General features: G+C 33.3%; 1 protein-coding gene across 5 annotated transcripts in view; it reads left to right on the top strand.

The window, feature by feature from the left end:
* Positions 1 to 12,496, top strand: part of LOC145294117 (uncharacterized) — a 173,586-nt gene extending 161,090 nt beyond the window's left edge. For 2 of the 5 annotated variants that reach the window (XM_080141219.1, XM_080141218.1), the window contains exons 10-12: positions 132 to 217; positions 5,366 to 5,454; positions 11,658 to 12,496. In XM_080141219.1, coding sequence (XP_079997345.1) covers positions 132 to 217; positions 5,366 to 5,421 — 142 coding nt within the window. In that variant the 3' untranslated portion in view covers positions 5,422 to 5,454; positions 11,658 to 12,496. Of the gene's footprint in view, positions 1 to 131; positions 297 to 5,365; positions 5,455 to 11,657 lie in introns of all 5 variants that reach the window. The other 3 variants (XM_080141216.1, XM_080141215.1, XM_080141217.1) reach the window with 2 other exon arrangements.
* Positions 12,497 to 13,192: the final 696 nt, after the last annotated feature.

The raw sequence follows: 13,192 nt of genomic DNA, 5'->3' as shown, positions 1-13,192 counted from the left end.
TAACAATTTGATCGCTAACATGTAGTTTACATAAATTTTGATTTGTCATCTTTAAGATTCCGTGTTTTCTATTAGGATTTTAATTGAAATTTATTTTTTTTTTTTCTTTAAAAAAAATCTTTTAACTGCAGAAAGAATACATCGCATTTAAAAGAATTCTCCCATCCTGTCGATGATGCTGCAAAAGGGGCCGCGAAAGATGATTCCCAAACCGGAGGTGAGAAAGAGGAGGCAAAAGAGAAGAGAGCCCCAGAAAAAGAGAAGCCTGAGTGTCAGTATGGCGTTGGGTGTTACAGGTCTGAATGCTGTTTTTGTTTTACAAAAACTGTTTGGCTTGTTCAACGAAGTGTGAATGTTGTCTTAATTTTAATTTGCCCATTCCTTCAAAATTCTGTTTTAACTACATTTAAAAAAAATCATTTTATCATTGTGCTAATTTTAAACAAATATTAAGAATTCTTTTGGCCTGAAAATAGTCATGATATTTACTTAAAACTTGTTTTATTTCATCAAACATGTCTGTTATTTAGAAAGATTGACAAATCTGCGAGTTAATATACACGATAATCTGATTGTCTAAATGTTCGACTTTCTAAACCAAGTTTACACTGATGCGTTTTTAGCATAAGTTTATTTGATTTTTTTTCCTTATTTTTCTTCCAAAACAGAATCTTCACACTTGCTAATTGAACACGTGTCTACGATTACAAGTAACAATTTTATAAGAACTGAACTAAATGTCCACCATAACGTAACTGCATTTCTAAAGAGAAGGGTCAAAATAAAGTTCATTATCATTGCTCCAGATTTGCCCTGAACTGAGTTGGCTTATATATTTGACTGTGGAGTCAAAGGTGAATTTGTGATTGGGTTCAAATCTCTCAACCAACAGTAATTATCATTTCATACACTGATGATTGCATATGCGTGAAACACTAGAAACTGAGCCCATGAGGCTAAAGATACAAAATGAATTCGTTCTTCAGTCGATGATCTACCACATTTGTAATTGAGCACTCTGGTTGTTCATACTATACTAAAAACATATAATACTTATAGTGCATGTGGATGTCTTCCGTAGATGGTTGTTCTGCCGTATCATGGCTCTTCACAAATTTGTCGCAAATTTCTTTTTAGCAATTAACACATTTTCATAAAGAAATCATTCCTCTCTTTGAAAAAAATGTTCATTGATTTATTGTCTTGTGTAAACCTGAACGATGTAGGAAACACATTTTGTAGCATATCAAACAACGTATTCGATTGCGTGTGTGTGTAAACATGATTTAAAAAAAAAAAAAAAAATCTTAGATGAATATTTCCGATTCAAATGTTGGTCAAATTCCACTTTATTGTGATGTTTGCACCGAACGCTTATGAAGTATTACTTTAAAATCTTGAATAATATTTGTTTGTTTTCATTGAAAAGTCTTGTAAGCAATTTATATTTACTGTCAACAACATTGTGTTCACACAATGTGTTTTTTCCATTTCAAATTATATTCTAATGTTCCTTTTCGGATGTAAAAAGAACTTTCTAGCCCAGGCACCTAATGTTGCTTACCAAAATAGCTGGAGCACCTCGGTTGGTATTCTACAGCAGGGGTACCTCAGACAATTGTCAATCAACCCCTTCTACAGAGAAAAAATAAACCCTTGAACAGCTAGACTTTGGAGTTTCCTGCCTGCTTCCCTGGCTGTACTGATATGCAAAAATTTAAATGTAACATAAACAAATACCTTGTTAATCTTTCCTAGACATGGCCACAAATAGTAACCCCTTACGTCCAAGTGGTGATATGCATTGTAAGGGGTGAACATGAGTTTAAAAAAAAAGGGGGGGTACCTCCTATGACTGAACAGAATCCTACCTCACCTTGATGGAGAATGGTCAACCTCAGTTGGACAAAATTGGTCGGACTCTTTATTGCATATCGTTGGCTCGTATGATCAAACATTTTGCCTTACAGCTGCACAAACTTAATTTGGTTCATAGAAAGATGGTGCTGTAACAGAAAAGCTCTGGAATTTAAAATTAAATTCCATGTTTCAATCGTATGTAGAAACACATGGAGACTTTCAGCATCAAATGACCCAACGACTGTTGACATGCCTTAAAACCAAACCACGCTTCTGATAAAATATTTTTTTGGACTTCCAGTATAAACAATTAAATGTTATTTTAGTTTATTTTTTTACTAAAATTCAAATTGTAAGCTTGCTTTTCGAACTTAATATAACGCTTCGAAATATTTTGGTGATTATTGTATATTAGTTAATTTTATTCCATGAACAAAGCTTCTTTCTTAGAACTGCATGCCTGTGGAATTGTCTTCCGTTTTCCTGCTTTCCGGTTGTCTTCAAGTCTAACGTAAATAAGTTCTTGATGAGCCGTTCCATATGTTATCAAATTTACCGAATTTTCATTATTAATGATTACTATATTGTCCAACTACTGTACACTCTTTAACCCTTATCCTTGAGTGGCCTCTTGGCCTTGATAATGTGGTGATGCCTGTGTAAAAAAAAAAAAAAAAAATTTACATTAAGAAGAGTGTTCTAATTTTAATAATGGAAATTAATGCAAATGATTAAAATCATTGTTTTTAACTTTTTTTGTCAATATTTTCTGTATTAAAATTTGTTAGCCTATGCAAACGAACATTAACAGGGCTCTATGGACACATTTAACTTTAGTTGACTTTTGACAACTAAATGTTTTCATCTACTAGCCAAATAGAAAAGTTACTTGCCAAACCCATATGATTTTTAGAATATGACATCTTCGTTCTGTGAGGAGTATGTACATCATAAAGATTTTCTGTATATTTTTAAATAAATTTAATTCTAAATATACAATGAATTTTATGGTGATACTTGAAAATATAAACATTCTGATTTCTTCAGATGTTTTTTTAAACAGCCTTTGTTAAAAAAAAAAAGTCTACATTGTTCTGTTAAACTTTTATTGTTTAAATAATTTAACTTGGTTCGTTTTATTAAAAAAAAAAAAAAAGTTGAAAAGATTTTTCACTCCGTATTGAACTTTGGAAGCAATGTAATCGCTAAAGGATAAGTGTTTCATTATTTCATAATCAGTAAAGAAGAGATCCTTCTAGACCGAGACAAAATTTAGTTTTGTCCCAATCCAGAGTGCCCTTTTTTGGGAATGGGATTTCTACCACATTAAAAAAACAACCTTGTGTCTCAATATTCTTGCTAGGACTCCATTTTGTTGCATTTGTGTTTTTATTCTGATTTTGCTACGGCCAATTGATTTCAGAGAAATAGTTGGGATCCAGCAAAGAATTCTAAATGAAAATGTTCTTATTAAGATCTTTACCTGGATGTGCAGACAGCACACCAATTTTTGACATGTAAATATTTAGTGAACTTGATATATTTCGGAAAAAAAAAAAAAGCTTTCTGAAATTTTTTTGTTTTGACTATTTCTTTAATTTGCCTCGATCCCTGAAAAATTTGTATATATGTGCATGTGTGAAAAGGGGAGGATGTCTGACTGTGAATCGCGGATGAGCCAAACGATTTTCCTTAACACAAAATTTCCCTCACGTATAATTAAAATTTCATTCAACAGACATCAAAATTATCCCTGCCAATCCCCTCCCTCATTTGCTGGAGAGTGAAAAATGTAATTTCTCATTTGCTTTCATGTGTTCATGTAGTAGAGACAGCAAATTAAAATAAAAAATGAATAAAGCAGACTAAATTTCTGTTGAGCACCCCAAATTAAATGTCATAATTTTGGTTTGACATCAGTTATTCAAAGTAAGCCAACATTAACAAAAAGTGAAATTTTTTTTTTTTTAAATTGATAAAACAGAAATATTTGATCAATATCAGTGATTAATTTCAAAAGATGTTTTATAAAAATAGTTTTAATTTAAGCTTGGCTTCCAATTTGCATAATTTCCAAAACGTTTACTTTAAATAATGATGTCCAACAAAATACTCCATCTCTTTTATTTTTTTGTTTCTCTTTTTTGGTGTGCTTGAAGAAAATCTTGATTATTTTGCTTGAATGATTATTCAATTTTGAAAGCTAGAAAAAATATATAATAAAGCAAAGAAAACTGTTTTCTTTTCAATTCATAATAAACCTCTTACATCACTATTTACAAGTTAAAATCAAGGAATAAATCTATTTGTTAGGAAATCGTTTTTTTTTTTTTTTTTTTTTTTTTTCTACAAATTACACGAACAAATTTCTTTCTCTTTTTACAAGTTATTTTTTTGAACTTGTGTTAATCTTTAATAAACAAAACATTGGTAAATTTCTACCTTTACACTGTATTCTAATTTACCTAAAAAGTAAAAAATGACATTCTACTGTTGTGTAAACAGACTGAAAAACTTAGCGTCACAGAAAAAAAAAAAAAAAAAAATTCTTTTAGAATTTAGTGCAGAATCAGTTTTGCATAAAAATTTAATATAAAAATGATTGCCCAATTTAACCAAATAGTGTTTTAAAGACATACAACCAAAAATATTTTTTTAAAGGGAGATAAATATTGTGTAATAACAATATTGAAACTATTCGCATGACGAAAGCGTGTAAAGGTCCATTTCTACAAAATAGTCGAGGGAAAAGTTGATGTTCAAGTAATACATTTAAACAACCTGAAAAATTTTGTGATGAAAAAAAATTTAAAAAATTGACTTGCTCTCTGTTGACCTTACAGTTTGTTCAGATGTCACACCCCCTTAACATCCATAATTGATTTCTAAAAAAATTAAGGAAATAGCCAAAAATATGTTACATGTCTTTAAAACCTTATCTGGTCGGGAGGTGAACTAGCATGTTTAGATTGTGTAAAACTGATTCCTATTTGAAATTTTAATATTTTTTAAAGCTTTTTTTTTTTTTTTTTTTTTTTTTTTTTTTAATTGCCAGACTTTTCAGTTTGTTTACATATAATCAGTAAAAAGGTGGAATCTCATTTTTCCTTATTGAATTAGTATCGTGTTTAAGGGTACAATAATACTAAAAACTTTTTTTCTGTTAATTTTCGTCTAGAAAATTAAAGTATTGATAAGTATTGGATGTATTCATTAAAAAAATGAATTTATATGTACTTTTTTATGAAATGTTGAAATGAGATTATTAAGAGATGCACAACAAAATATTAAATAATCAAACTTTTTTTTTTTTTTTGCCATTATATCATTTTCTACTTGAAAAACAATTTATCTCCAGATTCTAAAGACAATCTTGTCAAATTCAATAGTTTTAAAATCCAAATCCCCAAAACCTGCAGAAAATTTTCTGCCATGTTATAAACTAATTTCTTTATGCTTATTTATTTATATATATTTTTTATATATGCTTTTTGTTTTGTTTTAGAAAAAACTCGCAGCACCGGAAAGAATTCAAACACACAATCCAACCCGAGCCAGTGAGCAGACCAAAGCGAATGACAACGACGCTGAAAGGTAAACGACAACAATTGGAATGCGAATCGTTTTGAATTGTTTTGAATCAGTTTAATAGATTAAAGTGTGCAGGGATGTGTGTTGCCATTTTTTTTTTTTTTTTTTTTTAATTGTACTATCCTCTCCACATGTACAGTTACTCCCAGGTTGAAAATTTATCTCAGTTTCAAGTTTTTGACCGTTAACTACTCGCATCCCTGATACTACACTTCAACTGTTTTCGCATTTGTCAGTGAAGGAGAAATCCTTCTAAATTGAGGGAATTTTAATTTTTGTCCCAATCCAGAGTTTTCACTTTGGGGAGACTTGATTTGTAGTCAGTTTTGCTACTCATATTTTTTTTTTTTTTCTTTTCATGTTAACTTGTTCATTCAACATTTACGTGCAACCGAATCCTCGATATTTGATATTTCTGATATGTGACATTGTTAAATTTGCATACCATTTTTATGATGTTTCAAAAATTTAGTGAATTCCATGCAAGTTCCATTGAAGGAACTAATGTTAGATATTTAGTCATTCTAAAACTTAGAACGAAAACCTTTCGTATTAAATTATTCAGATGTTTTATTTTGCATTTTATTCTCACAATGTTTCAGCTCATGTAACCTCTAACCTTCTTCAGGTGCATTTTTGTTTAATTCATGGAAGTAGATTGTTCTTGTTTCATCAGCCATAACTAAATAGGATTAAGTATTTATTTTTAATTATTACCACCTGCATTGAGGATTGAATTGTTAACTTTCAAAAGCTTGTCACTTTAAAATTGTTACTTAACAACTTTGTTTTGCGTTTAGTTTGAAATTCCATATTGATTCCTGTGTTTTAACAAGATGCACTCGAAGAAAGTCGGAGGTTATTATATTGGACAAAATAGTTTTTGATCCTCTTGAAGTATACTCAACATGTTCTGTGACTCAACAATTTACTGTGTTAATTAAAATTTAAAAAACAATATATGCTCTTGTACAAGTAATTGAGCACTCTGGTTATTTCTCCTATAGCAGTGAATTACAATATATATATATATATATATATAAATTCCAGATGAATATTTTCCAGGGGCAAATAACCAATGAAGTTTTAACGAGGTTAATATAAGAGTGCTCAATACCGAAATAGGGCGAGATGTACTTTTTATTTGTTTTACATAAGCATTAATATGTCGTTACACATTCGTAAGCATTTTTTGATCGGCCAGTTTACTAGTAATTAAGACCTCTTTAGGGGATATTGCTTATACAAAAGTTTAATCCGTAATGTAAGATTACAGACTAAACTTTTGTATAAGCAATATCACCTGAAGAGGTCTCTAGTAACTTGAAACTAGCTGACTGAGACATGCTCATGAATGTGTAGCGACATATTAATGCTTATGTAAAACAAATAAATTGAATATTTATAATGCATTTTTCTTTGTAATATAATTGTTTGCTTTTAAATACTGTGTACATATTTTTAAACTATCCGGTAGTGATGGCCACTACAGCTAAGAATGTTTGATATCTTTAGTGCCAAAATACCAAAAATTGTTATTGAGATTTTTTCGAAATAAAATCTTTCAGCATAATTGAGAACTCTAAACATTTTATGATTTTATTTTTAAAAAAATCTACACATTAATTTTTTCATCTCATCTTTGAGGTTAAATGTTTTGTAAATGACTTCCAACTGTTATTGTCTGTTGGCATTTCGATTGTGTCACCTCCCAGGATGAGGTTGTCATTAACTTATCCTCTCCATGGCTCAACTGTCATTTTACTACATGCTTTTGGCTCATCAACATCAATGTTGAGCACCCTTTGGAGCATTTAGGATAACTGATGATGGGTGACGTGGCCATACCAGTTGAAACAAAGAGTACAGGTCAGACATGCGTGTTGTATGCATGTTGATACTCTCGCATATGATGGGATCCCTGTGTTTTATAAAATTGTTGACAGCTGCCTGAAAACTTTCTGTAGTAGATATACGTTGTCTTATAGTTGTATCATTGAATTTAATTATGTTGCTTAGGTAATTGAATTTACTGCTTTTTTTTTTTCTTTTTCAACTTCTCTTCTATGGGAATCCAATTTTAACAAATACTGCAAATAAAACTAGCTGCGTCTGCTACGCTTAGCATGTTGGTACAGCTTTTGTGACGGCAGTTATTGCATGTTCATTTCATGCTTACAGATGCTGCATGACTATGAAATAGATTATACGCTTTGTTTTTGGCATATCAATTCTGAAGCCATTTTTTCAAAGCGCTGATTTACACTTCTCATGAGTGGAATTATTGATTTCAGCAGATTTTGGTCAGTTCGTAAACAAATGTATAAATCCGGCATTATTAGTTTGATGCAACGATTTTATATTTTATCAACTTGTTAATAAATTTAGTTTTCTTTGGTGACAATTAACTTGAAGTTTTATACAAAATGTTTTTGATTCATCTTTTAAATTTTACTAAGGATTCATTGCAGAGTTCAAATGACCTCTACACAACCAATTCTTAGTATCATTCCTATGAGCTTATGTAGTAAATTGTTAGTATCATTCCTATGAGGTTATGTAGTAAATTGTTAGTATCATTCCTATAAGGTTATGCAGTAAATTGTTTAAATTTGGCTGAAGTCAAACATAATGGATTTGCCACCAGTCCATGAGTGGAATTATTGATTGATTAGTGGAATTATTGATTGATTAGTGGACTTAAAAATTTTAAAATCTTAAAAAAAGTTTGACAAATTTGCATGCTATAGCTGTCTGGTACAAAAACAGACCCACGATATAACTGTATCATCTTTGTTCAAACTGAAACATACTTATTTAAATACTCTGGTTAATTTTTTTTTTTTTTTTTTTTTTTTTTTTTTTTTTTTTTTTTTATTACATTTTCACCCCAAACAAGGCAAATTGCCACTTTGGTGTAGGGGGCTACTATCAGGGGCAACAACTACTGGGGTACTATGTAGGGATTTGGGCAGCAAGGTGTCGGTTCACGTTACACTTGAACTTCTGCACGTCAGTACTGTTGGGGAAGCAGGGACCTGGAATGGAATTCCAGAGTCTTGCGGTTCTGGGGAAGAAACTATTGGAGTAAAAAGATCTTTTACATCTAGGGACCTCTACAGTGTGGGGGTGGGATCTAGTAGCCTGTCGGGTTTGTCGAGGGTGCTCGCGTCGTGGGGGCACAAGTGATTGCAGTTCATCAGAGCATTCACCACTAAAATACTTGTAGAACAGGCAGAGGGATGCAACATTTCGTCGATGGGACAGAGGCTGAAGCTTAGATGCCAGTTCAAGGCCTATCAGATTTGCGACTCTCTTTTGAACCTTGTCAAGGAGCGAGAGACTAGTAGCAGATGCACCAGCCCAGATGTGGCAGCAATACTCCATACATGGGCGAATGGTGGCCTTATAGAGGTACAGGATACTTTCGGGTGTTAGTAGTTTTCTAGCACGGTAGAGAGAGCCTACCTTTCTTGCAGCGGCCCTGGCAATGCCTTCAATGTAATTGTTCCAACTCATGTTTCCTGTGAACGTTAGGCCAAGGAGTTTGAAAGATGGACTCTCAGATAAAGGGTCATTGGCCATTGCTATTGGTGGTAGAGAGGGTTTCTTGTAATTATTGAATGAAACTAGTTTAGTCTTGGCAGCATTGAACGCGACCAGCCACTTTTGTCCCCATTCCACTACAGATTGGAGGTCTTCCTCTAGTGTTTCTGCCATTTCTTTAGAAATGTGTTCATTCGTCTTCCTGTCGTGTCTGCCATAGAGTGTAGTGTCATCAGCATATATACCCATCTCAGAGGCAATGTTGTCGGGGAGGTCATTTATGAATATCAGGAACAATAGAGGTCCAAGGATAGAACCCTGGGGCACTCCCGCATTTATATCATATTGTTTAGATGTGCGACCGTCGAGGACTACCTGGATTTTTCTCTTATCTAAGAAGGATTTAATTATGTTAAGTATTCTACCAGTGATACCGTAAGATCTAATCTTCCTGAGGAGACCCTCATGCCATACCCTGTCAAAAGCCTTAGATATATCTAGAGCTACCGCTCTGCCTTCCCCCGCTTTGTCCAGTGATTGGTATATACGTTCAGAGATCACGGTGAGGATGTCTGCTGTGGAACGGGCTTGTCTAAATCCATATTGTTTGTCAGTCAGTAGTTTAGCATCTGTAAGATGATGGACTAGAGCATGGTTAATTATGGTCTCAAATATTTTGGCAAAAAGTGGGAGGAGGCTAATGGGGCGATAATTTGATGGGTCTGTCCTTTCGCCAGAATTCTTGAATACTGGTACAACAGAAGCAGTTTTCCAACAGCCCGGAAAGCAAGCTTCATTAAGACATTTGTTGTAGAGTTTGGAGAGAACTGGAGCTACTTCGGCTGAGCACTTTTTTAATAGCACAGCTGGGATAAGATCGGGTCCACATGCTTTTGAGGTGTCAAGGTTTTTTATGATAGCATGCACCTGAGCAGGGGTGGTTTTCAGATCGTCTAGTGTGGCGTCTGTCCGCATAGGAAAGTCAGGTAGGGGGTGGTTGGAAGGGTCCAGTGTGGAGTTTGAGGCAAACCGACTGGCAAGCATGTTAGCCTTGTCGGTTGCTGAGGAGACAACCTCGTGATTGTTGGTTAGTGGGGGAATTGTTGATTACCCATTATTTACTACACTGTTGTAGATTTTCCAGAAGTCTCGAGTTCCTAGTTTTTGTGCTTCGATGCGCTTTTTAGTGGTTTCCGTAAATTCTCTCTTAGCTGTCGCTATTTCTTTCTTAACGTTATTTCTAGCTTCTATATACTTCAGTCTGTTTGAACTGGACTTATGTCGGTTAAACCTACGGTATGCATGCTGCTTTTGAGTAATGGCAGTTGCACAAGTCGACGTAAACCATTGGGGAGAGTGGGGCTTACTATAAAATTTCCGCATGGGAACATGCGCTTCGATTGCAGTTTTGAACCAGTCAGTGGTCTCGTTTGCACACTGTTCAGCAGAGAGAGAGAAAATATTTTTCCATGGAGCATCTCTAATTAGTTCCCTGATGGCTTCCCAGTCAGCCTTATTATAATATCTAATATAATATCTAATAGTAATTGTCTGTATTTTTTGAGATGAGGTGTTTTCATTGATTGAGATTGTTGGACTGACTTCCTCATCTTGGTTGTTATAGTCACAACGTTTCGTCCGTTTTGCCCTCCGGCCTTTATCAGGTGTTTTGTATCGAACTGGGGAACCGTTTGTTAGAAGTTTCGAACCCAACCCTTTATTATTATTATTATTATTATGGGGGTACCGTGTTCGGACTCCAGCTAGGCTCTGGGACATAGTTGCTGATTCTCTATCAAAAAGTAAAAATAATAAACAGAGAGACCCACTGGAAAGTGAGAAAACTTAAAGAAACAGCTCACATGCTCGGACATAACAACCTACTGAGCAAACCAAGCATAGAGCTGAATGCAATTTGGACACCTCTGATAGAGAAAACCTTGAATAACAACATAGGTTTAACATTAACAAAAACCAACTAAGAAATATGGCCGAGTGGTCCTAGAAGTTGTATCAAAGTTTACAGTTACCCAAAGGTGCTGAGTTCAATCCTGAACGAAGGCAGTGAAAAGTAACATTCAAAACAGAGAATCAGCAACTATGTCCCAGAGCCTAGCTGGAGTCCGAACACGGTACCCCCATGATAATAATAATAAAAGGTTGGGTTCGAGACTCCTAACAAACGGTTCCCCAGTTCGATACAAAACACCTGCCGGAGGGCAAAACGGCGGAAACGTTGTGACAATAACAACCAAGATGAGGAAGTCAGTCCGACACTCTCACTCTGGTTAATGTAGTTTCCAGATAAATTTGGCCATGGATGGGGGTTTATCTCCAAAATTCTTGTGATTTTGTGACATATTTCTATTCTGTAAACTCTTATGATATTAGTGTACCATTTTTAGACAAAACAGATTCTACAGTTTGGTCTTGGCCAAAAAATGTATTTTAGTTTGAGTTTTATATTCGACATATTAGATGTAATTTTAGAAATTACTTTTCTTTTTGAATCTTCACAATTGACTGATCCATCTTTTAAAAAAGTGGGGAGAATAAAATGTGCATACAATCATGAAATTGCCGTGGCGTATCATTAAATTTATCATAAAAATAATCGTCAGTTGTATCTAAAAAGTTTTTGTTTCTCAATTTTTTTGCAGTGACTGGGGTTGATGAAGATTTTTCTGACCCACCTCCCTCTGATGAGTCTGTGGATGAAGATTCCGAATGGGAACCAGAGGCAGAGTCTGTTGGCTCAAGCAAGTTAAAAGCAGCACCCAAGAAATGATTCTCATACAGAAGATACCCACATGCCAAAAAAAAAATATATATCCCACTTACTCATGAGCACACATGTGCATACACACATACATAGACATACATTTTTAACACTTATCATGTCATTATCATAAAAAGAAAAATGAATGAAAAAAATCATTTGAAAATATGAAACAAAAAATATGAAAAACCCTGTTTTTAAAAGGTCTTAAACGGACAATTTTTGTACGTTTCACGGTTATGACGTGTCATTCTTCCGCAGCTGCTGCTAGTGACATATTGTTCTTTTCATGTCCATCTCACAAAACATTCACTTTCATAAGAAAAACTGTGACTATTATTACTTCTTTTACAATTTGACACTTTCAGCATAGAATATCAATTTCTTTTTGGCAAAACCTTTTCGTAGGAAATCACTGTAAAATTAATGCAAGAAAATTGTGTTTTCTTCATTATGTTTGACATGAAAACCATTTGGACATTGTAGAATAGTATTTCTATTGGTAACGACAAAAAATCTAAATTGTCTATAATTTTTGGCAAGAGTCGTCAGGTTGATAATTTGTTAGACTAAAAACTTATAGATGCTTCTATGAATCTTTGGAAAGTTTTCTTCAGACATGTTTTCATAGAAAGCTGTGGTTTTAAAAAAAAATATGTCATTTTCTTTTGTCACAGGACAAACACTGCCATTAAAAAAAAAATGTTTATTTTAATCTGATTTATGATGTTGTTAGTCAGTCAAACTTTTATAATCTTGCTGCAGTTTGATTAGAAAAGAGTCAGTGTGTGTGTGTATATATATATATATATATATATATAAATATATATATATATACACACAATTCAAGGTTAATATTTTCCAGAGGCAAAATAACCAATAAAGTTTTAACGAGGGTAATACAAGAATGCTCAATAGGGCAAGCTGTACTTATTTGTAAGCATTAATATGTCGCTGCACATTCATGAACCTTTTTCAGTCAGGCAGTTACAAGTAACTAGACTTCTTCAGGCAATGTTGCCAATACAAAAGCTTAGTCCGGCTTTAGTCACTAGTAACTGGCTGACCAAAATATGCTCATGAATGTGTAGCAACATTAATGCTTATGTAAAACAAATAGTGTGTGTGTTATTTGCTACATTAATCGGATTGTTTTTTTTTTTTTTTTTTTTTTTTTTTTTTTACACCATGTTTTCTTCTGTATTAGACTGCTGCAACATTAAAAGAAAAAAAAAATTTATTTTAATGTTTGGGTGCACCACAAACTTAATTTTCAAGGCTTCTCTCATTTTTGGAAATGTCACCAAGATACAAACTGAGGTTTCTTTACTTTGCTGTAAAAACAAACAAAAAACAAAATTCAAAAAAGGCTTATTTTTTTAATTTTAACTTTTTAATAATTTTTTTGAAAATTAG

This window comes from Euprymna scolopes, chromosome 15 (assembly GCF_053919585.1).
Source record: "Euprymna scolopes isolate OS-2025 chromosome 15, ASM5391958v1, whole genome shotgun sequence".
Taxonomy (NCBI): domain Eukaryota; kingdom Metazoa; phylum Mollusca; class Cephalopoda; order Sepiida; family Sepiolidae; genus Euprymna; species Euprymna scolopes.
This window is presented reverse-complemented; position numbering and strand designations above follow the sequence as displayed.